The following is a 24,038-nucleotide window of genomic DNA, read 5'->3' on the forward strand; positions in this document are numbered from 1 at the left end:
AAAAAAAAAATATATATATATATATATATATATATATATATATATATATATATATATATATATATATATATATACACTCACCTAAAGGATTATTAGGAACACCATACTAATACTGTGTTTGACCCCCTTTCGCCTTCAGAACTGCCTTAATTCTACGTGGCATTGATTCAACAAGGTGCTGAAAGCATTCTTTAGAAATGTTGGCCCATATTGATAGGATAGCATCTTGCAGTTGATGGAGATTTGTGGGATGCACATCCAGGGCACGAAGCTCCCGTTCCACCACATCCCAAAGATGCTCTATTGGGTTGAGATCTGGTGACTGTGGGGGCCAGTTTAGTACAGTGAACTCATTGTCATTTTCAAGAAACCAATTTGAAATGATTCGACCTTTGTGACATGGTGCATTATCCTGCTGGAAGTAGCCATCAGAGGATGGGTACATGGTGGTCATAAAGGGATGGACATGGTCAGAAACAATGCTCAGGTAGGCCGTGGCATTTAAACGATGCCCAATTGGCACTAAGGGGCCTAAAGTGTGCCAAGAAAACATCCCCCACACCATTACACCACCACCACCAGCCTGCACAGTGGTAACAAGGCATGATGGATCCATGTTCTCATTCTGTTTACGCTAAATTCTGACTCTACCATCTGAATGTCTCAACAGAAATCGAGACTCATCAGACCAGGCAACATTTTTCCAGTCTTCAACTGTCCAATTTTGGTGAGCTTGTGCAAATTGTAGCCTCTTTTTCCTATTTGTAGTGGAGATGAGTGGTACCCGGTGGGGTCTTCTGCTGTTGTAGCCCATCCGCCTCAAGGTTGTACGTGTTGTGGCTTCACAAATGCTGTGCTGCATACCTCGGTTGTAACGAGTGGTTATTTCAGTCAAAGTTGCTCTTCTATCAGCTTGAATCAGTCGGCCCATTCTCCTCTGACCTCTAGCATCAACAAGGCATTTTCGCCCACAGGACTGCCGCATACTGGATGTTTTTCCCTTTTCACACCATTCTTTGTAAACCCTAGAAATGGTTGTGCGTGAAAATCCCAGTAACTGAGCAGATTGTGAAATACTCAGACTGGCCCGTCTGGCACCAACAACCATGCCACGCTCAAAATTGCTTAAATCACCTTTCTTTCCCATTCAGACATTCAGTTTGGAGTTCAGGAGATTGTCTTGACCAGGACCACAGCCCTAAATGCATTGAAGCAACTGCCATGTGATTGGTTGGTTAGATAATTGCATTAATGAGAAATTGAACAGGTGTTCCTAATAATCCTTTAGGTGAGTGTATATATATATATATATATATATATATATATATATATAATTACATTACATGCATTATTCCATATGATATATATCTTGAATGAAAATATTTTTTTTCCACAGAAAGCACAAACATTAGATTAAATGCTATTACAAATACTGTATTTCAGAGCAACAACATTTAATAGGAAGGAATGAAAAGCATTTTGAAGTCTGAAAGACAACAGAAAATTGCTTGATCTTTCAAAGCTAGCATTTTAATTAAAATGGCAGGATTGACCTGAGCTCTTTTGTGCACTTATGCTCAGGTTCCTTTCTGGAATTGTTAGAATGGCTTTTCCAATTCACATCCAGCTGACACAGTAGTTCAGTATCTTCCCTTAGTTTTATTTCTATAAACTAGACGAATGTACTTCAGCTTGTAAGAATGAGGTTTGTGATTTCGCAATAGGCTATTGCCTATTGATATGATTTGTAATGTCAATATTTGAGAACAGAATTAGAAGTATAATATGCATAGAAGTATATACTACACACATTATTAAACGGTATAATAAATATATAGATTTGCATAAAGAATAAATAAAGTGATTATCCTTCAACATTTAGTAGAAAAGCAGAAAATACCCGGTTTATTGTTCAATATGATACAGTATGCGGTTTGTGCTATTGCTATTATTCCCATTTGGATGGACGGACAAACACTGGTTCTAAGAGAAATTAAAATCACATTTGTCCTCATCTGCAATGTATTCCACTGAAGTTCAAACCACTGGGGCTCGTATTGATTTGAGCTTTGTATTCTGATCATAAAAGCTTTTGAAAATTCACAAACACAATTTCTCTTTCCTTTATTCTCCGGTACTGATTAAAATGTCAGCCTACCTTGGCAATAGGGACAAAGAAATGTATGTAAAGTGTAATGTTTTACTAATTGCAGGCCAGTATGACTTCGACTGCAGAAACTATAATCATATCAGTTTAAGACCTACTGAATATTGATATGAAAATCATAAAGTGCATAAAGTGTGATGTAGAGTGAGATGAGAGTACTCTTTCCAATATTCAGAAGCCTCCATTAAAATAAATCAATTGCCAGTGGATCTTTGTACTCTCTTCCTGTTTTTTATGTTTGTTTGTTTCAAGCTATTGAAAGCCCAATCAAGATCATTCTTATTAATAATCCAGTAACACCTTGTTATAATGAATATGTATGGCACGGCTAGATAATGCAGAGAAGGTCAAGGGTTTGTGAAATTAGGACAGGAGAGTCCAAGAAAATTATTAAAATGAAAATCTCCTATTGACAGGAATTAAAAAACTGTGAAAAACATCAAAAAGGCGAGGCAAGAAACACATTACCAGGAAATTGCACTAATATACATATGCTCTTTATTTCTTGTTTACCCACACAGGGAATCAGAAAGGTTATACAGTAAGTTATTAAAATGCAGTTAATGTGGACGGTTTCAATAAAAGACATGAATATATAACATTTATCTAAAATAATGAATTAAGCTTAATAACCTACATTTGTCTTTTTGAAAATACTGTAGTTTGCATTTTTAGGAAAAACCTCTATTTCTGAAACCAAAATTTCAAAGAATTTCATTGCTTGTATCTTAATGAACCTTGATATACAGTGGACATTAATGGAATTTGTCAGGTCATTAAAAATCGCTGAATCCCAAGTGACGCAAAACTATACTTAATCTAGAAGAAAATATAATCAGGAACTTATTACAAATTTGCCTGTAAGTAGGAGGCAGACATTAATAAAACATGGTGCATTGTCAGTAGACTTTCACTTCTGATAAATTATGTTATAATCTTTTCAACAGGACATCTAGTGCTGTACAAAATGTCAGGGGCACCCAGGGATAAATGAGAAACAACTGATGTTCAAACAACGGAGATGTCAGACCTTATCACTGTGTATGTCAACCATGGCAGGAGGATGTATGAAAACGTGGGTGTTAACAAATGAACTGAAAAACAGATTAAAATGAATCATTAAGGCTATCATTTCTGCTTGGACCACAGAAAACAATGGAATGGGTTGGAGCATATTTTGATGTCGACTAGGATCGGGGTAAGGGTTTCGGGTCGGGCCTTAGTGATAGAGTTAGAATGCCTACTAAATATTAATATCTGTTTGCTACATGACAGCATTTCTACTGGGTTAACTAAAAATATATGGAGTTGTAGAGAGATCAAAGCAATAGGTCCAGATTTTGATTCTGAGGTTTCAAACTTAGGGTTTGTGGTAGATCTAATGTTTGGTGTCGTCATATGCTCAGCTAAACTTTGGTTCCTATGCTTTTTTATTATTTTGAATAAGATTGATTGATTTGGAGATTTGACATAGGAACCAGACAATCACAATAGGGAAGAAATAAGACATGCAAGAAGTTTATTTTTCTGTCCTATACTTTCTGTTTTTCTCCTAATAATAAACAGCAACGAACTGAAGGGCAGGATTTAAAGGCACTGTCCAAAAGTGCCAGCACAGTGCTAGTGGTGGATAATTCAACTGACTTACTATGGTACTTGCGGAGTCTATTTGATGTAACAGTGGCTTACGGTGAAGTGAGAGACACTGTTTGAATAAAAAGAGGATTAGGATACTGCGGTACGGAAAGCATCAGAGGCAGAAATATCGCTTGCAGCAAGAACTGTAAGGTTGAACAATGAATGTATTAGTGTAGAATCCATTTATGTATAGCAACTCATTTTTACAAAAAAAGTTTTTACCTTCCTTCTCATAATATGTACTTGATTGTGGCATTCAATTTGCTCACCGTAGCTTTTTGAAACTGTAGTAGAAAGTACTTTAATTCCAGTCAGTCATGAAAGAGAATGAAAATGTCAGATAATTGCAAATAGAAATTATTTAAGTATGGTCTATTCTTGTGGAAGTCATGGGAAAGTTTGGATAATACAATTAGGTGATATTTATTTATTTTGATTACACTAAGTCACATATTGAATGAACAATTTTCAGCAAAGTCATAATAAAAAAAATCTCAGTTAACAAATTTGTTTCACAAGGTTTCCATTGAAATATTTATTGTATGTATTTTTTCTGCAGGCCCTTGAAACCTCAAAGTATGAGGACTATCCAGCCCATGGATACATTTCAATTCTACTTGAATATGTATAAATCCACCAAGAAGAAGCTGCAGGAGAATAAACAGTTTCTTGCCAAATGATACACAGTGTGGAACAATGCTCTATGATTAGAAGGTCAGCAATGATACAAAAGACTGCTCCATCCAAGGCACATGACTGACACAGCAAGTTGGGAATCTGAGAACCCACAAGGATTGTATTGTTGCCCCATGAATCTTTCATGCATCTTTGTCCAACTGAAACTGAAACTTCATGGCAAACACCATCTTCACAAGAAAGAATAAGGTGGAGCAAAGCAGAGATAATGTAGCACAAGGATTTCATGACACCATTGTTATCCCTTGACTCTTAAATGAGTTATGGAGCATTCATCCAACACTCAAACCCTTAACTTCCTCCCCAATAAGCTGTCTGTCTTTTATACCACAGATTCAGGTTCATGGAGTCTGCATGTTCTAGATAGAAGTGAGTTCTTCTAATGATTCTTAAACGTTGATGTATTTCTAACAGTGAACACATTTTTTTTCAGTAGTCCTAATATGATTTTGCATGCATTTTTCTAACTTATTTAGAATGTGTGAGTGTAAGCATGTTTACTACATCTGTATATAACACACCATTAGAGACAAACAGATTCCTTTACAACATTTACAACTAAACTACACGCATATGTCATGTGTTTGAATTGGGTTTGGTGTGTGATATTTACAGGTACTCCACTTTAATACTTATATGGTAATTTAAAAAGTAAGACTTTGTTTGTGATAAAGGTGCATATCACATACTTTGGTATGCATGGAGGTAAAGCCTCCTGAATTACAATGTTGGCCAGTAATATTTTCTTCTCATTTTAAAATTGTATTTATATTCCTTTCAGATTGAAACACACTTCCTAAGACATCACATTTTTATAGTCTCTTTCTTTTTGGTATAAGCCAGATCCGGTCGATTGCTTCTCTGTTATTAAATTGCTAATAACATCTGCATTTTTGGGGGGTCAATAGAAGACATTAACAAGAATTACATTCAATAATACACATCACACTAAGCCCAAAGGGAACAGCTGTTGAAGCAATGCCAACCACATGGCAGAAAATCAGAAAGGCAGAAAATATGCCAGTGAGATGAGAGTCGAATTCACCATTATAATTTTAAGGTCATATCATGCATTATAGTGGAAGTTTAAAAAATAATTAGGGATGTGAAGAGGTGGGAATAGCTCCATTACAGGCCTTGTATATGTCAATCACTGAGGATTTTTTTATGGGTGTAAAATTGCTCTGTTAGTTTGAGGTATATATATTTCACCCAAATAAACAGAACAATATGGTGTGGAATCTAAAATGCAGTACCCTTACTGCATGGGTGAGGAATATTTTACAATAGAATGCCATTTATTACAGCTATTTGCAATATTTTACACAATTAAGTCCATTTCTAAATGATGGGCTTGTGGAGGAAATTGCACATTTCACTTTACCGTTCTGCTTGATTTGCATTTACATTGATAACTTATCAGGCAACTTTTAGATAAAATTGAAATATTTCAGGTTTGAAAATCTTCTCTGTAACCCACAGAGAACTTAAATGCAAATAGTAGTGTATCCACATCAGGAAATATGATACATTGGAATAAAAAGGTGGTAAGAGTAATATTTGAAAGATGTATCTTGAGAGAAGCTTCTACAGATGAAACCGCCAAAATATGAATGTAGATCGTTCTTTTTTTAAGCTCCTGTCATTAGAATCTCTGCCCCGGAGTTCAGCATAACTTAATTGCCATGGCAAGCTTTCCAGTCTTTTGAATAAGATGGAATACATTTCCAGCCATTTAAGATCTAGCATGTCTACAGTGATGGCCTAGCTCAATAGGAAATTTAAATGAAAATGAACAATGTTTAAAATGGATGAGAAATATGAGGCAAACAAGCTGGGAATGTGAAAGTAATATTACTGGACACTATTCCTGTGCAACAGTTCCCGGTCAGCCCCTGGGGATTGACTGGTGTCATTCTACAAATATCAAATCTGACAGTAAGCCATGGTGTATTGTAATTACAGAACACATAGTAAGATTTTACTTTTTGCATTTCTCATTTTAAAAAATTGTAAACAATTACTGGGGTTTTCTCTGTTTAATGAACCATTAAATTCCCTTCATGTAAACATAATGTATTTAATGCATTGTACTTTTTAAATAATAAACCATGAAACAGCTCTTTCATTATTATGCATTTTAATTAATGTCATGACTGGGATTTGTTTGGATACTACTTAATAAATCTGAATGATAAAGGTTTTGGGGGGTTAGAATTAACATTTGCAATGACTTTATAGCTTTGAATGTATACAGCTTGCAGTTTATAATTACTTATTTCAACAGCTTTTCAAATGGAACAAATTCAAGTGTCAGACTCTTAACTTCTGAGTCTAACCACTTCCTGTTTTGTCTCTTCATGGACCTCATAGGCAGACGGTCCACAGCTACCACATGCAGAAGCAGACGGGTCAATACATTTCAAGTCTGTCTGATATATCTGGCTATGTATGCTGTAGGGTTTTGCCATTTATCTAATAGATTACATTTTGCAGACTGATTATTATTGATAATCACTATTGTCAGTAGCTTTCACGGATTATTCACAAGTTTTAAATGCATGATATATTTAAAAAATAACGTGTGAAGCCTAGTCAGTAATGTGGGATACCCTGTCTTTCGATTTAGCCTATAATCAAATTTGATTGAAGAGGATGTGGCCTCATAACCATGGAAAATACTGCAGTTAGTCACCAGGAAATAAGTAAAGGGTAATGGACAATTATTCCAGTATCTGTACAGGTTGATAACATTGCCATTGGCTATTAATATCCCTAGCTGTACCTGCAGCATGCATCAGGTATTTCTGGAATTTCAAGCACTCTGTCATAGCATTCACAAAGTAGTCAAAAGATACACTGAATATCACAAGACAATCAAGAGTGTAAAGTCAGCTAATAATTTCTTAGGCAAATTTTAATGGAGGGATTTTACCCCTTAAGTTGTCTGACCGTACAAGGTTACCATTAAGCTGAGCATATTTCAGTGCCCGAGCTTTGCCTTATTAATCTTATTGTTAATAATGAAAGGCTGTTTTTTCCCCCTTTCTGAAAGAGCATGCAAGTGTAGCCCAAGGCTTCCCGCATTAAATAGAACTGCCGAATTCAAATTGAATTTAGTCACTGACTTTGTTCTTCTGCTTCGACTTTGAAGTGGAAATCACAGGCTGCATCAGAAACTGCAAACATTTTCTCTGATTTAAATCCACCTTCAGGTTCCAAAGAATTTGTTCAAAGTGGGACAGCACTGGCTGTAGAATCGTGATCAACAGTTTTAACCTAACACGCCAGAAGTGATTTGCTCTCTAAACCTTATTTCACCTTTCTTGATAAATAGCTTATAAAAACTTTCAAGGCAATATTTTCCCTATTGAAATGGCCATGTGTGGCATGAAATGCCAAATTCACACTGTGGTTAAGATGTATGAGCAATACAATGTTTGTGCTAAAACGCTAGTTGGTTTAGAACTGTACCGACTGCTAGACTGCTGTACAAAACACAAATCTCTGACCTGAGATACAGACAGTATCCAGGATTCAATGACAGTGAAAGCCACAAGGTTAGCAATTGATGGTCACCTCCCCGTGACAGTTTGCTTTGAGTGGTGTGAACAATTGTCCTATACACACATTGACACACATACATTTTCATGTCATGGACCTGTGTTTGGTTAGTAAGAATAAATACATATTACAATCTTTGAAAAAGAAAGTCAGCTCTGTTGAAATGCTTTTTCTATTGACGTTCGACAGTTGCAAGATAAATATTTAAAGGCAGTTTTCATAGTGCCATGGAAACCTGATCATATCTGTGTTTGTGTCCGCTATTCCTGAGTTGAAATTTGAACTTGGATTATAATTATATAAAGACACAAAAATACATACTATTTTCCATGCAATACAAAAAGAAATGTGTATGTACTGCAGGAGCTATTTTCAAATTCCAAGCTTTCCATACTAATTGATGTCAAGGTTTATTAGTCTGTGAGAACATACAGAGTGCTGTTCTCTAGTAAGATCTTTATTCATTATTATTTGTATGTCCTTGTCCCCAGCCCTTAAGTGGTAATATCTTAATTGTTTGTAAACTGCATTGTTAAATGTTTTGACGATGTTGAAAATTGCCCCCACTGCCTGCATACTACCATAAATAATACATTGTGAATCATTAATGTTATACTGTCACAAGCAAACAAAGTGTCTTTGGATACTTTCAGTTCTAGTTGTTGTAATTATTTACTGTCTGTATTATTTAATGTATTTCATCTATATCTATACATGTGTTTTTAGGATAGGATCATACACATCAGGATGACATAGATCTAGATTGCTTTGCCTTTTTTCATTTTTAACAATTAATAGGTCAAACAAAACGAAAGGATTTAGATTTTAAGGTGCAAACTGGAAACAGACAGTCACGCATACCCTACCAAACCGTTTGATCAACAAAATGCAGCTCCTGCTTTCATCATAGCCCTTTGATGTTGCCATTTGTCACTGTATGATTTAGAAATCATGTCTAATTTATAAGTCAAGAAGTGCTTTCACATTATTTAACCTTAAAAGTAAAACACAAAGCCAAAGCAAATAAGTTAAATGTGAGAATTCCATGCCGTATTAGTGGTTTTGTATAGATTACAAAAAACAAATTCTAATCTATCCAAGATCGCTCTGAACCGGATTAGCACAATGGTGTAGACTTGGGCGTAAGCAGCCCAATTAATCAGATGAGCATACATTGTTGTACATTGGTCAAATACAGGCCTCAAGAATGGTCATCTTTATTGACAATTTAACAAAAAAAATGAAACCACTTGTTGACATAGCCAGAGGTCCTAAGGCACATTAAACATTGTATATGCATCCTCTAAATGTTAATAATCATGTTAAGCTTGACTTAAAACAACACAAGACAACATTTAAACTATTTAACAAAAATTACCCAGCTTTTCCGGTCTTGCTTGGCCAGCTGTAAAAAACTATTTACACAATAATTTACATTTTGAAAACTTGATTGTAAATAATCAAAATTATAATATTTAATATTAAATATTACCATATCACAATAAATACTAATTAGAAATCCAATCATGTGCCTTTTATTCCTTCACACATGTCTTTGCTGTAACATAAAAAGAGCCATCCAATAACAATTGGAACCACCATGTAACAAATACAATTTACAGAGAACAGAAAGAAAACTATCCCCAGGTCACAAACAACAAGAAACAAAAGAAAAAATCTTGAAGCTAGTTGATCTTACCTTTTTATGAGGGGAATTCAGGCAGAAATAAATCAGTTTCCAAGCAGCAATTACTCCTGGTTGATTTACCACTAAAGACTAAAGGATTTTCGTGAATTCATTGAGGATGTGCCAGGAGACTCGCAGTAATCAAAGGGAAGTTAAGACAACACGATAAAGAGCATGTTGTTAATTTGCTTTGGCAATTGGAGTTGTATTTTTGCTTAATAGGGAGGAATAAGGTCATGAATCATGGATATGTTGTGACACTCAAAAGCAATAGATTCCAAATAATGTGAACCATAGTTCAGTATATAAATCTATCCAGGGTGACTCCAGGAAATACACTTGTGAATACATCACTTATAAGATTTAGCAATTAAGCCTCGTTAAGGCTTCAGGTTGCCTTAAGAACCACAGGTGTGACTTGTTAGTTAATGGGGCAATTCACAGCTATAATTGCTGTAACATTGTTGATCTTAAAGCCTGCACAAATATACTAAAATATTTGTCAGTCAACAAAATCAAAAAATTAGGTGGATTGAAAAAAGACAAATAAACAAAGAAAAATCAACACTGCATCTATTTATAAATACTAGCATGAAAGATACAGGGAGTTTTACCTATACCAGCCACACACATCCATATTATATCAAAGCATATTACTTTTTTTTCTTTATGTTGGTTCTCAGTTTGCAAGTTTAATCTTGAATCAACATTAATGGACTGTATAATTAATCTGTATAATAATTAAAATCCCCTGCTGAAAGCAAGCATTAAGTGTTTAATACCCCCTCTGTATTGTGTCGTTATGTGTGAGATGTGCTGTGGCTGTGTTGGCCAAACGTTTTATACTTATTCTTCATAATGAGAAGGGTTGTCATTCACTTTAAGAGATACAGAATGGCAGCTCAGTAGCGATCAATTTATATTTGATGGGCAATACGATGAATAAAATATCGCCCTCAAAAAAGCAGACATTCTGTACGTGGAGTATGTATCCGCTGTAAGGATAACGAAGGCTGGTCTTGGCAAAATAAGCTACACTAACATATTGAGTTAACCCAACAAACCGTACAAATGCCAGCCTGTTCTGCATACACAGAACGGTACTTCTGGCTCTTTCTTAAAGGTCAGGCCTGTTCTTTCTGTGTGTTGTTTAAAATTCAATGTGCTGTAGTCTATTTTAGTTCCTGCCAGGCCAGATCCTCTCAAGGTGTATATATATGACCTGTACCTTGAAACATCTTCTTGAGCAGTTCACTGTACCTCTGTCCTTGCTGTACCCTTCCATACATGCACATTTCCTTGTCTCTCTATCACTGGAGGCACTCTGGAGATACAGGTTGAAAGTTAACTGCCTGCACATCTGAAGGGAACCAGGGGATCTCAGATTAACAGCCTTCACTCATCAACCCACAAAATTATGATCCCCCACCACAGTGCAACTTGACTGCTGCAGCCCTGGTTGTCGTTGATGAGTACTACGAAATTGGTAACATTTTCAAACTATGAAAAAAGCACAGAGGGAGACATGTTATAGTTATAGAGACGTGCTGGAATACTATTTCATTGGTTTGTGTTGGCTGACAGCATGAAGAAATTACAAGACTACCCCCAAGCAAATCAGTGTCATTTTTGTTTAATAGCAGTATTCTACAGTAGAAAACGAAAACAAGTAATCAGCCGTCCATTGTTTTAGAAGGAGGTGGAGCTGCCTAAACATTTTGAAAACATTTGTAGGTGTTGAATAAGAGATAATGAAACCATCAAAAGACACGATGGTGTTGCTATGTACCATTCAATATGTGAAATTGTATTAATATCCATCTTTGTATATGAACTACCTGAATAACCCAGACTTTCAAATGTTCTTCAAAGAGGAGAGAGTTGAAAAGAGATGGCAGGTTCTGTCTCTGTTGTCTCACTGAACAGAAAATAAGCAAATCTTTTGTTGTCTAATTTCGCAAAGGCTGACAGGACTATAAAAGCTGATTCTCATCACACATAGACACTTCATACAGATCTCTCTATTGTGGGGGTGAAGGGCCGAGCAATTATCTATAATTACACTGATGTGCTTGCGTTGTCACCGCACAAATGGAAAGGAAATTAACTGTGTGTAGCATGCAGCTGGGTAATCGCATATCAGTAGATTTTCATTTCAGAGGAGCTGCGAAAGCCGTTGAAAGTTGTTCCTACAAATGTGAATACAAATGGCCATTTAACAACAAAGCTGGCAAACCGTACTGTGTGAGAAGCTCATGGAAGGGGCAGATTGTGCTTCTGGAACTAACTCCTCACGGGAGATCATAAGGAACAGCACTTCTGTCAGACGTTTTGAGAACCAGAAGGAGGTTATTTGCATCCTATTGCATTTCGAAATGTGTATGTTTAAACTGGAGTGAGAAGACATATATAAATATTTATATATTTTTTTGAATATTAAACATTTTACTACAATACAGGATTTGTTTGACCTTTTTAATATTATGATACAATTAAGTTGTCTATCCAGTTATAATGTATAATGCAATTTCTAAATATATGGATAAATGCTACAGTCAGCAGGCAGTTATTTGCTAATTATATTCTTAGTACAATTCACACAAAGGAGAACTTCTGTAACATTTACTAGGAAATTGAAAAGGAAACACGTGTTAATCAATATTCCCAAAGGTCCCAAAAAATGCCAAATGGCAATGCGGACAGAGACCAGCGCAACCCATTCACTTCAGCAGGCAATATATAATTTCCTCATCTAGTATTTCACAAGAAACCTTGTCGAGGATCTTAACTGTATAATGATACGAATTGTGAGTAATAGTTTTCTTGTCAGCACATGGGAAACCAATTGGCACCTTAACTCCCTTTGTGTCTGTAGAGTCACGGTTTTCGAAAGATGAAACAAGCAAGGTTGCACACATGCTACAGATATCATACACGACAGTGATCATATCATATTCAATTGTGATCAATGTTTTTTTTTGGGGTATTTTGGCAAACCACAGCTACAGAATGAAGGATGTTTTCAGTGTACAACCCATGTGAGAAGTGAGAATGGTGGTGGAGGTGGGGTAGTGTTGGATTAAAGGGGCGTGGGATTAATTGATCGTGATTAAATGCAGCAATAAAACACTTGGGCGCACTGAAGTACCCTACTTGCACATTATGAAAGGGGGTAGAAGGTATTATCTTAATGAATAAAGTTGTTTGGCTCAATTAATTTGTTAAAGCAGTTACTTATTATATTTGTTTGTGTATTCTTTGGAGCACAATGCCATTTGAATTGCACCGAAGGAAAATGAGACAGCATTAGAAAATGTAAAAAGGCAGAACAAATATTTCTACTGAACTTTGTTATACCGTCATGTGTGTAAATCATAACCTGCTCAAATAAAACCATACTACTTTAAAATAGGATAATGATTACTAAATTTAAAATATTTTGCATGACTCCCAAACTGAATAAAGAGATCCTATTCAATACCTGTAAGATTAAATGAATGCTACGTGAATGTGTTGAGTGACAAAGCACAGTAAAAAATAATAAAAATATACTTGTTACAGACATTAACAAAATTTATTTAAATGTTATACATAAAACTTTACTTACTTCATTTTTTTGTAATTTATTCAAACCGAGGTTCATTTTAATATAAAAAGAAAACCAAAAAACGTTTTAAATATTAATTCTTATTTACATTTTAAAACAGATAATAAAATCAAAATTTGTTATAAAACATTTACTTTCCATTTAAAATCTGTAAGCTGGGAATTCTGGATGTTAAGATAAAATATAGCCCACTGTGTTGCTATACATTCATAAGAAGGTCACTCAATAACACTTACCTTGGAGGGGTGGAAACGGGAAAGGGTGGGGAGATCAGGGGAAAGTGCAGACACAGGCTTGGCCTTAAAAAGCAGACTGGTATACAGAATGCATTCACAGGACAACAAATCACCCACAAAATCAGAACAGTGTCTCTGGATATCCAATCTGAATATTTCCCTCATTTCCAGTTTATAAATGTCACAGTTTATATATTTTTCAAATAATACTGTACAGGCTAAACAGTCGCCCTTCCATTGTACCCGGGTCAATCGGTTTTGGATGTTTCGGCCGCTCCTGACTGGCCAGAGGCCACCGTTTTACTGATTGCTCGAAAGACGTGATGCCGCTCCATTCCTTGTTGCTTTGATATGTCCTCCCTGTAGACAATCTGTAAGCGGAAAAGTAATCAAAATGCACAAAATGAATACTTATATGAACTACACATAAGAGCAAGCAAACTCAACAAACTCAAATGTTTAAAAAAAAAAATTGACCAGGTGTGGGAAACCATAGTACCAAGGGGTTCACAGGGTCATTTTAAGTCCAGCTTCAGCTCTCAATCATCTCAGCTGATGTAATACTTCATTTTTGAAAGCATTTGAGGCTTTCAAATATGCATTTGATGACTGAAGACACAGTACTTGTGAGAGGCTATTTGGATGTCCATGGATGGGTTTTCACAACCCCGACTCAACCTAACCACCATACAAAAACAAACTAAAGCATATGTTGGCAATAAACTCATTAGTATATTTCAGTATTTGTCAGTCCTGTCCCTTTAACATGGGTTTGGAGTTGATAACTAAATAGCCTGTCCAAAATATTGTCCTTAAATTATCAGGACATCACATTGTGTCTAGTAAAAGCTCAATTTGTTTTTCATAATGAAATACTGATGTATATTGTGGTGCTTATGTTAGTAATTGTTTTCCAGTGAGAGACATTTTCCTCCTCAAAGAATATACTTCTTGTTCACCAGTACTAAGTCACATGCTGTTTATGTGAGGCCTAATTCATATTTTCATGAGACAGGAGAGAGAGAGGATTTAAACAGATCTCAATTCTTAAAAAAGGATACCCAAAATGTAAATTGTACAGAAAGATGACCAATTACTTCATATTAGTTCCGTTATTACACCACAGAAGTTCAATGTATACATTTTTTAAAGTCGAGTTCACCTCACTTTAGGGTTATAAAACATTTTCTTCAATGACCCCTGTTTCAATGGTTTAAGCTATAAAATGGTGCTCATTAAACTCTTGTCACCTATTGTCCATTTAAGCAGAAGGCAGAAACACATGCTTATGCCCTGGGGCTGCTTTACAATCCCTTGGTTTGTTTCTCCTACAAACTCAATTATTAGAATGTCATCCTGTCACAAAACAAAACTGGATCCCTGGCATCAAATTATAAGGCTATAGGAAATCCTCAGGGCATTTCCCATTTATATACAAGATGTACTGTTGCTTTCCATCCCTCTGGAAACCTGTTATGTGCTGCAAAATCTGATTCTAAGTAAAAGGTTGAAAGAGTATATGAAGCCAGGGTTGGGAACAGTGTGGAAAGTATAAAAACATTAGTCTGAGTTTCTTTTGGGCATGGAAGAAATAAAGCAAATCAGAAAGTGAACATTATGTTCTGCATTAGTTTTGCTTTGTAAATATTCCAATGAAAATAAAATATTGAATTTCACTGTGCTTACAAGAAGGATTAGCATCTAGTAGAAAGAACTGGACAGAAGGAAATAAGACATACCAGTTTTGGAAACAGTTGAGAGTGAAATATTAGAAAGAGAAGAGCAGAAACTGGATGAGATGGTGCCATAATGCAGCTGAGAAAGAAAAAGAAAGTGGAGTAAAACACGGAGCAGGGCAAACGCAGAGAATAAGGACTGTGTCTGAGCTTGACCAACCCACTCAACTGACAGCCACACATTCTGGAAATTACAATCTACGTTCCAAGACGAGAAGACAAGAATGTCTTTATAAACATGCCGTGTGTTTGGCACAGGATTGTTAGTGGAGCATAAGAAGGAACTACCTTGTATGGCAGCAGTAAGCAAACTTTAAACCGAGACAGATTGGATTAACTGTAAAGACAAATTAATACATCTGGGGAAGTGAAACAGTGAATATTTTACATTTCCACATCTTTGTTTTATATTTTACATGGCTTAGCTAAGAATCCTGGGATAGGAATCCTTTGGTATGATTTCCTGACCTACCAGCACAGTTACACAGCACAGCCTATGACAGCTCACCTGCTCGTTCATGACGGCGGAGAGCTCACTCAGCATGTCCCTGTAGTGGGCCTTCATCTCCTCCTGGTATTCCAGCTGATCCTCCTTAATCAGACGCTCATTCACTTCCAAAGCATGCCCGCATGCTTCTGCAAATTGTCTGTCAGGAAAAGAATCTATTTTTTATTCTATTCTTGCACAACCAAGCAAAGTGCTATATCTCTTTCATACCCTTGCTTGAAATAATTGAAACATATAGACACCCTTTTCCAGGTGTAACTGTACTGTATTTAAGACATGTTAAACTGGATTTTTTTTGCTATTTTCATTGATAGTATATCATTGCTGATTGTTTCCCAGCTAACACTGAATGATATGGGGGGGTGGGGGGGAAGAGTTATCTGAAAAATAAGGAAGTCATTTTAATATTTTAGCTGTTTTAAATTATGAATATTGTGAGAAATTGCCTATACAATATTTTATGAATTGCGTTCTCCAGATATTTGTCGTCCATCTCTGATATCCAGATCTTGTTTGTGTTTTATTCAGGCACTTATTTTATTTATGCTTTAGGAAAATGGAGGGTATTTTATTTTTATTACAGTAAAAAGAAACTAATTAAAAAAAGATTAGAGGTACCTGAAAATTTCCTTCAGAAGTTTGACTTGGTTGTCAGGGTACCTCTTGGCATTCTTTTCTTCCAGGAATGCTCGAGCATAAGCCATTGGTCCTGCATTTACCTGCAACATAACATACTCTCAGCCACCTCGAAGCATATTAAGTCTACTGAGTGGCTCACACTGGCAAAGGAATCGAACACATGGGAAAGAATACACAACAACGCTGCTCTTGAATCACAAAGTTTCCTAGGTAACAGATCTGGATGTCTCATATTACTAAAAGAAACCTTAATATTCCAGCTGTGTGTTCATGTCTCATACACAATCTCTGACAGATCATGGGTGAGCAAAAAACAAACACACATTTTGTACAGGTAACTACAACACCAGGCTACTTGTTATATGTCGACAGAATATACAATACTAAAATAATAAAGAATAATAACCAAAGTGATTCGCTATTTATAATACAGTGTATAAATTCTGCACGCACAATGCAGTGTAAAGCGGGGCTACCAGTCACAGAAGAGTCATCCTTGAGAGCTAAGAGACTGAAATATATTGGCGTGTTAAGGAACTGACCTTGCGCCTGACAATCACTATCATGATCCTGCCTTACAGAAAGGCATGGAAAAGAGAAAATGTGCAAATTAATGTTTCAAGGATTTGCACTAAGGGATTAAGTTAATAGGGGTATTACTATGAACGTTAATCTGAAAGCTGTGTATTAACGCCAATTGTGATTAATTCCGTGTTCCTGCAGCATTGCTTCTGATACAATGGTATTTTGGATCCAGCCTGCTAAGCAAATGTAATCCAAATTACAGAATTGTAACACACGGATTGCGACTCGATTTAAGTCTTTCTTTTGTGGAAAAGGATTAAGTCTGAAGCGTTGACATGTCACCTCATGTCTCTCCAGGCATTAAAGTAAGTGGCTCATTTAACTGTACACCAGCAGCAGTGTCCAGAAATCAAACCACTAGCAAGGATATTAATGAGAGACATGAACATGGAAAGATGTTCCTTTTCACAAGTTCAAACAACAACTTAACACGAAGGCCAGGGTTCAATCTACATTTCAGCCCAAAGAGGTGATGACAGCTTTCCAAATTCCCAAATTGGGAATGACAAATTACATATATTTATTTTGGGATTTAACGTGGGTTACCAAGCAAGAGTGTAATTCTAGTGTGGAAATGCTGTTACACTGTCGTCAGTGTAGTTAAGCACCAATTCGTGAGCTTTCGTTGGTGTGTCCTGCTGCGTTTCCTTCTATTAGTCTAATCACACTGTCCTCAGACTGATGCAGTGCCCGTGATGGTCTTGGGCCCCAGGGTGACTCTCCATTTCGACGATTAATTGCCTCTGCTCTAATGCGATTACCTTGACACTGACGCTGCCCTGCAGTTTAAGCTGCAGTCGGATCATGTCCACTTCGTTCATGGTGCACAGCTGGTTGAGCTCAGACACTTTCCTGGACATCTCGTCGATGGCCACTTCGATGGGGTTGAGTTCTGTGCTTTGCTGGTCAATAACCTGGATGCGCTTCTTCACGTAAGGAAATGAGGAGCTAGCTGCAGGGTGAACGGGTCAAACAGAAGTAAATCTATCTATAAACTAAGCCAGGAGAGACTGCAATCAACAATAACACCAAAAATTAAGTCTGCTTCACACTCAGACCCCTAAATAGAATTTAAAGTCTAAGGGACGATTCTAATGAAGAACAGCGATTTAATAACAGTTAAACTCAACCAGGATGATTATGTGTTTGCTTGTTGTTTTTGTTGTTGAACTTATTTCCTACAGGTTGTGGTTAAAGTTAATTAAATACTGTCACCTTTGACATGAACTGAATATATAAGAACACTGAAAAGCTCGAAAAACAAGCTTTACACAAAAATAGTGCTAAAGCAGTACCAAAAGTATTGCGAATGATTACACAATGCTCTAAAAACAGTGTACGCATACATTCCAGTTCAGCTGAATACAGAAAGTGAGAAATATATGTCAGGCATTACAAATATAACATATTTCTATAGTAGAGCTATACAGGTTGCACATTATTATATTATAATGGTACTGCTAGAAACTTACTTGTCAAGATAGTTCTCCTTTTGCACTGCTCCTCAACATCTCCGTGCTTCTTTCCTGACAAGGTGAAGGGAGTTTCAAACACAAAGCGGTTGATATTGTGATGTCTTTCAAAGTCTGTCTTCTTTTCGTGAAGTTCCTTCTCATCAAAGTATGGGGTTACATAAGTAACCTGGATATAGGCATATTTGGGATCCAGATCTTTGGGATTGACCTGAAACAAACATGCAAACATGAGCCTGTGATTAGAATACAATTAAATGTATTATCATTTCTTATTAATATCCTCATTCTGCATTATACATTAACATTCATTCAAGTTCAACCATTGTATTCTCCTTACAAAAACGGTCAATGAAAGACTAGGAGAGAAGTTACTATATAATCCAATATACATGGTAATGTAATTCTTTTAGGATGCACTGGGTAAATAGGACTCATTAACCGCATGTGCTAAACCACCTGGGTATCTATTAAATTAATGTATCGAGCAGTATTTGAAACTGTTTACAAAGCTGACAAATCAAGAATATAGAAAGTATTAAAAAGAAAGAAATGCATGTATGCTTATGATGACAATGTTTTGAACAATTAAACTACCCTTTGCCAGAAAATATTATTTATATTCATTAGACGAAAAACACAATTATATTTTATCAGGATTTCAAACATAATTTGTTTTTTTGGTCTTACAACTTTGCACATACGTTGTCTAAATGTAATTTCATATAACCAGAATGCTGTGACAAGCAACAATCACAACATTAAAATGTTCTCTGGGCCATTATCCCCTAAATCTGAGGAACATACCTTGTTTGAATCCTGGATCATTTTCACGTTGTCTGCTCCGAATTTATCTGAATACAGTTTGAGCAGCCTGTGAGATATTTCTGAAAGACCTGTCAGCTTGGGCTCTTTGTAAATAAATTCCTTACTCTCTTCTTCCTCAAAAAAGCCCTGTAAGAGAGAGCATGATTTTATTGCAATGCCTGGTCTTTTATAATCATCTTGATGCGTATAGTAGGTGATAGTATTTCATGACTTGTCACAGGGTGGTTTTACAGTCCCTTTGCTGATGTTTGCAGTTCCTCATTCTCCAGCTTTGGGTCCAATGAGACATAAACCTATCATGATTCACGTTTTCAAACATTTAATGCTCTGGTGTGCTGTGATGCAGTGAAATTATTCTCACTTGAAAAGAAGCAACCCAACTTGGTAGTAAAAAGTTTCCCATCCAAGAAAGGCAACCTAAAAACCACCCTGCAGAGTTTATCCAGGGCAAAAATGACACACTACACTTCATTTTAATAGGTACCATGTTCTTTTTAATTAGCCACATAATCAAATAAATAAATAAATACATAAAAAGCACTGTGCACCGTACTGCAAATGTCACCTTTCCAGATTCATTAGGATATTTAAAACTGAAATATCAACCATATATGCTTAAGGGGGAAGACATGTAAATATTGAATGTTATAGTGTCATTAGAAAACCAAACATCTTCTTGTGTTGGTAACAAATTGACCATTGGGCATATGGTCCATTTCACCTGGATGCAAAGAGTTAAAATATAGATAATTCCTATAAATATTTGGTCTTACATAATATTTACCCCCCATCATTTTCTGTGACAAACATTCATTTCTTTTAGAAATGTGGTAACTTTGATTGCATTGTTTTTTTGTGGTTCAAGTCCAGCAGCAGGTTTTCCTAGGCTACACTACCACCCTGTGGGAAATAAAGGGATTGTTTTAAACTGAGACATGACTGTTTGAGTTGGAAGGACAGCTGATCACAGCCCCGAAAAAACAACAACTTCCCTTTAAAATCTCCCACAGCCTTCGCAGCGCTCTCACATGTGAAAAATACAGACAGTGACTCACTACATCCAGACTCCTGCGTGAATTTAGAGCATTGGCAGAGAGAATCAGCTACAATACGAACAGTATGGATGACTGTACACTGGTACATTAAGGCAAAATAAATTTCACTTCAACAGTGCTTATAATGTGGGTAACTAAAAAGAAAAAATATGAGCACATAATGATGCTGGAAATGGATTTGATACGCTACTATATTTTCAAAAGATTAGTCAGGAAGGTTTAATGTCCACGAGATACAATAGCTTAAGTGGGGGCATTCTTAGATTTAATGTAATTATTTCCTTGAGATTTCATACTGAAGTAAATAAAGGCAGTAGGGGAATGGATCTAACAACCATGTGTTAAAACAGGGGCTGAGTAAATCAGTTAATGTATGAATTAACTTGTAGATAAATACAGCTCAAAGAATTAGTCCCATGGGTGTGTATATATTCAATATATATATATATATATATATATATATATATATATATATATATATATATATATATATATATATATATATATATATATGAGAGAGATAAAATCAAATACTGAATGATAACAACAGAAGCAGGTTAGGAAAGTTATGAAGCAGCAGAACAAATAAGTGCAAGAGAAATGAAAAAACTTACCACCGCCTTGAATAAGACAAAAAAAGGAAGAAAAGAGCAGATGACTGTATTAAAGAGGCTTATATTGCAGTGTATCTCAAAGAAAAGTACTACCAAAAACACACAGGACTATTTGAACGTGTGTGTATTACAAGCCATAAATCACAGGAGCCAGGCATTCCTTAAAGATGCTATCAGGCATACAGCATGAGTTGAGAATAATATACAGACTGGCGTGAGATATCACCTGTATTGGGGCAAGAAGTACTATGGGCATATATCTTTAACTTGATCTATTTCCCTAATTACAACTCAAGTTAATCCATCGAACACAAACTTCACCAAAACCTATTTTGCTATAAGCTATTTTTTAGCTAGTTAAAGTTAAAAGTGTTTCGAGTCAGACAAACTATTGGTGTTAAACGTGGGATGTTGTTTGAGACATTGTCACGCTAGAGTAGGGGGTTAACATAATCACTGTCCTAAAAACAATTATAAAATGAATGGTTATGTAATTTGTAATTCAGTAGTTTCTGTCACAAGTGATATGTGACAATTTACATTAGTCAGGCACACTATATTTGAAGCTACCCTTATGAAACTGCGTGATCTGCATTCAAGATCTGTCGTATTTGTCACATGAATGTTCTATTTTATATTGATAATTTAATTATTATTTTGATTCCAGTAAATGTACTTGTGTGTGTTAAGGTCTACATGGTATCTCACAGTAAGTTCATGTATATTATTCTAGAATAAAACACAAACAAAAAGGGGGAAGAAAAAAAACTTCACAAAATCTTATAAAAGCAAAAAGCTGAAGCTTAGTAAAGACTGAAATGTCCCCAAAGGATCCATGAAGGACTCACACATTGAAACGGCTTATTCAATAATCTGCAAGGTCAAATCTGGTAGCTGAGTTGGGTTTTTTATGGCGTCTTCATTTTCTTTAGTCAGAACATACTGACATGGCACGGGCACGGATGACAGGAGGGACTGGGAGAAACTGGAGTGACTCTGGGTCAGACCTCTAAATGGTGCTAAGAAGTTCTACAGTATTAACTTATTTCCTTCAGTTTTTTTATTATTTTATTGCTTTGCTTTGTTCAATAGGAATCTGGTCAACATCACTCTGTGTCTCCACTTACCTGACCATAAAAGGCAACTCGGTAGTATCTTCCAAACAGACGCTTCTCTGAGTTCACAACCTCGGTGACCTTGAGGTATGAGCGGTGGATGTCATAGTACAGTTCTGAGAGCCTCTGCAGGACACACAAGAGTAAAGTTCAGTGCTTAGTACACTGCTCTATATTCACTCGCTTTTGTTAGGCAAGAGACATCTTCAAAGGTTCTGCACATTTGAACGAGATGTACAACCAAGACTGTTGTATAGATCAGGGCAGAAAATGCATTTTATATTCCAAACTACTGATGAGATTAAATGGTACTGATCTGTAGCAACGGAGGATAAACAACATTAAGGCAAAGGTGTGAATGGCAGTGACCATAACTTGACTGACGCCACCTACCTTGAAGTCCCTTCTCTTCTCAAACACGGCGATGACAGGCTTGTTGACGTCGGCGATGAGTTCGTGTCGCTCAGATTTCCACAGGTAGTCGACACAGAGCTCGAGCTGCTCCACCAGAGTGTCCTGGGAACAGTCAGAGAACCGCCCGTCAGCAGTGTTTTGGATCGCGTGAGACTCATTCCCTGCGAAGGCACCTATCTCCAGAATGCATCCTCCCTCTTACTAGTTGGGCAGGTGGAAATGGCACAACTCATGTCTCACCTCAGTGTAAGGAGTGTCCTGCATTCCCATATCTTCCTTCATGGCTCCTTCTTCCTTTACATTAGGGGTAAGGCATAGAAACGCAGCCCAGCCCATTGTGAACGAAGCTGTGGGAAATAAAAGACCTTAGGACAGCTATTCATGATCTCACCATTGCCCTAGAAACACCAGGACCAATCAGATTCATCCTACAACTGGGCACACCTGGAAATAGACAAAGTCGAGCTCAACCTTATAATTTTGAGTGTATCCTTTTGTTGCCCTTGCGTCTTCCTCTTATTAATCTTAGGTAATGTAAATATCTATAAGAGGAAATATTCTGAAGAATGTCTTTCATCTGTCATGAATGTACATTTTCTCATGTTCCCTGTTATGTAGTCAGGCTATCAGTGTATTGATATCCTTGTGGTTTTCCATCATTGCTCTAATTGGGAGAGCTAAAGTAATGATTTCGATGTTTTATCTCCCTGGAATACAAAGCCAGTGCTAATATGTAGGAATTTAATAGTTTAGCTAATGAACTGCTGCTGTCTTGACCTCACTATAGAATAAAGGTACTGTGTGGAATGTAAGCCGAATGTGACTGTGAGGAATTTGAGGAAAATGAAAAAGGGAGTTTTTTTTTAAACTCTTTTAATGCAGAGGATATCACTTTCTGTTTTGTAAAATGCGACGAATATGTATGGCCATGTCATGTGAGCACATATGCTTACATAATGTACATACAAATTCCACAAAACAGATTTGAATTATATTTTATTTCCTGGTCACTAATAACACATTGTATTTGAGGTGTTGGTGGAAAAGTAAATAAACACTCTGAATCCAATATAAAGTGATCTAAGCATGGCACAAGTGATTTATCTATCCCTGGCCATGCAAGGGTACAGTACATATGTGAAAACTAAATAAATTGTAATGCGAAAGACACATGCATTGTATACTTGTAATTACTTATACAAATCCCTTAAAAAACCAACAAACCTGTAATGCATTAAATATCTGTTAAACAATCTACATAAAGATGCAGCAACCTCTGACTTCATTCTGATCATTAAAACAATTATGTTACTCTATACAAAATAAATGGTCATTAAGAAACTCAGATTTGGCATAGAAAATGTCCTTTATTCAATCCTTGAATTTCTCAGCTCTTGACTATTCACCTCAATAGAATAAAAAGATATACTGCATCTTATTCATCTGTTAAGTTCTACATTAAGATGTGTGATTTAAA

General features: G+C 36.2%; 1 protein-coding gene across 7 annotated transcripts in view; it reads right to left on the reverse strand.

Annotated features, from left to right (window-relative positions):
* Positions 1-9,260: 9,260 nt before the first annotated feature.
* dock10 (dedicator of cytokinesis 10) overlaps positions 9,261-24,038 on the reverse strand; it is a 91,407-nt gene continuing 76,629 nt past the window's right edge. For 5 of the 7 annotated variants that reach the window (XM_066709329.1, XM_066709332.1, XM_066709331.1 and 2 more), the window contains 10 exons: positions 22,802-22,908; positions 22,541-22,663; positions 22,160-22,273; positions 19,343-19,489; positions 18,536-18,746; positions 17,825-18,015; positions 16,458-16,558; positions 15,840-15,978; positions 15,335-15,410; positions 9,261-13,966 (listed from right to left, as the gene is read on the reverse strand). In XM_066709329.1, coding sequence (XP_066565426.1) covers positions 13,896-13,966; positions 15,335-15,410; positions 15,840-15,978; positions 16,458-16,558; positions 17,825-18,015; positions 18,536-18,746; positions 19,343-19,489; positions 22,160-22,273; positions 22,541-22,663; positions 22,802-22,908 — 1,280 coding nt within the window. In that variant the 3' untranslated portion in view covers positions 9,261-13,895. The remainder of the gene's footprint in view (positions 13,967-15,334; positions 15,411-15,839; positions 15,979-16,457; positions 16,559-17,824; positions 18,016-18,535; positions 18,747-19,342; positions 19,490-22,159; positions 22,274-22,540; positions 22,664-22,801; positions 22,909-24,038) is intronic. The other 2 variants (XM_066709328.1, XM_066709333.1) reach the window with 1 other exon arrangement.

The sequence above is a fragment of the Amia ocellicauda genome, chromosome 7 (genome assembly GCF_036373705.1).
Source record: "Amia ocellicauda isolate fAmiCal2 chromosome 7, fAmiCal2.hap1, whole genome shotgun sequence".
Classification (NCBI taxonomy): domain Eukaryota; kingdom Metazoa; phylum Chordata; class Actinopteri; order Amiiformes; family Amiidae; genus Amia; species Amia ocellicauda.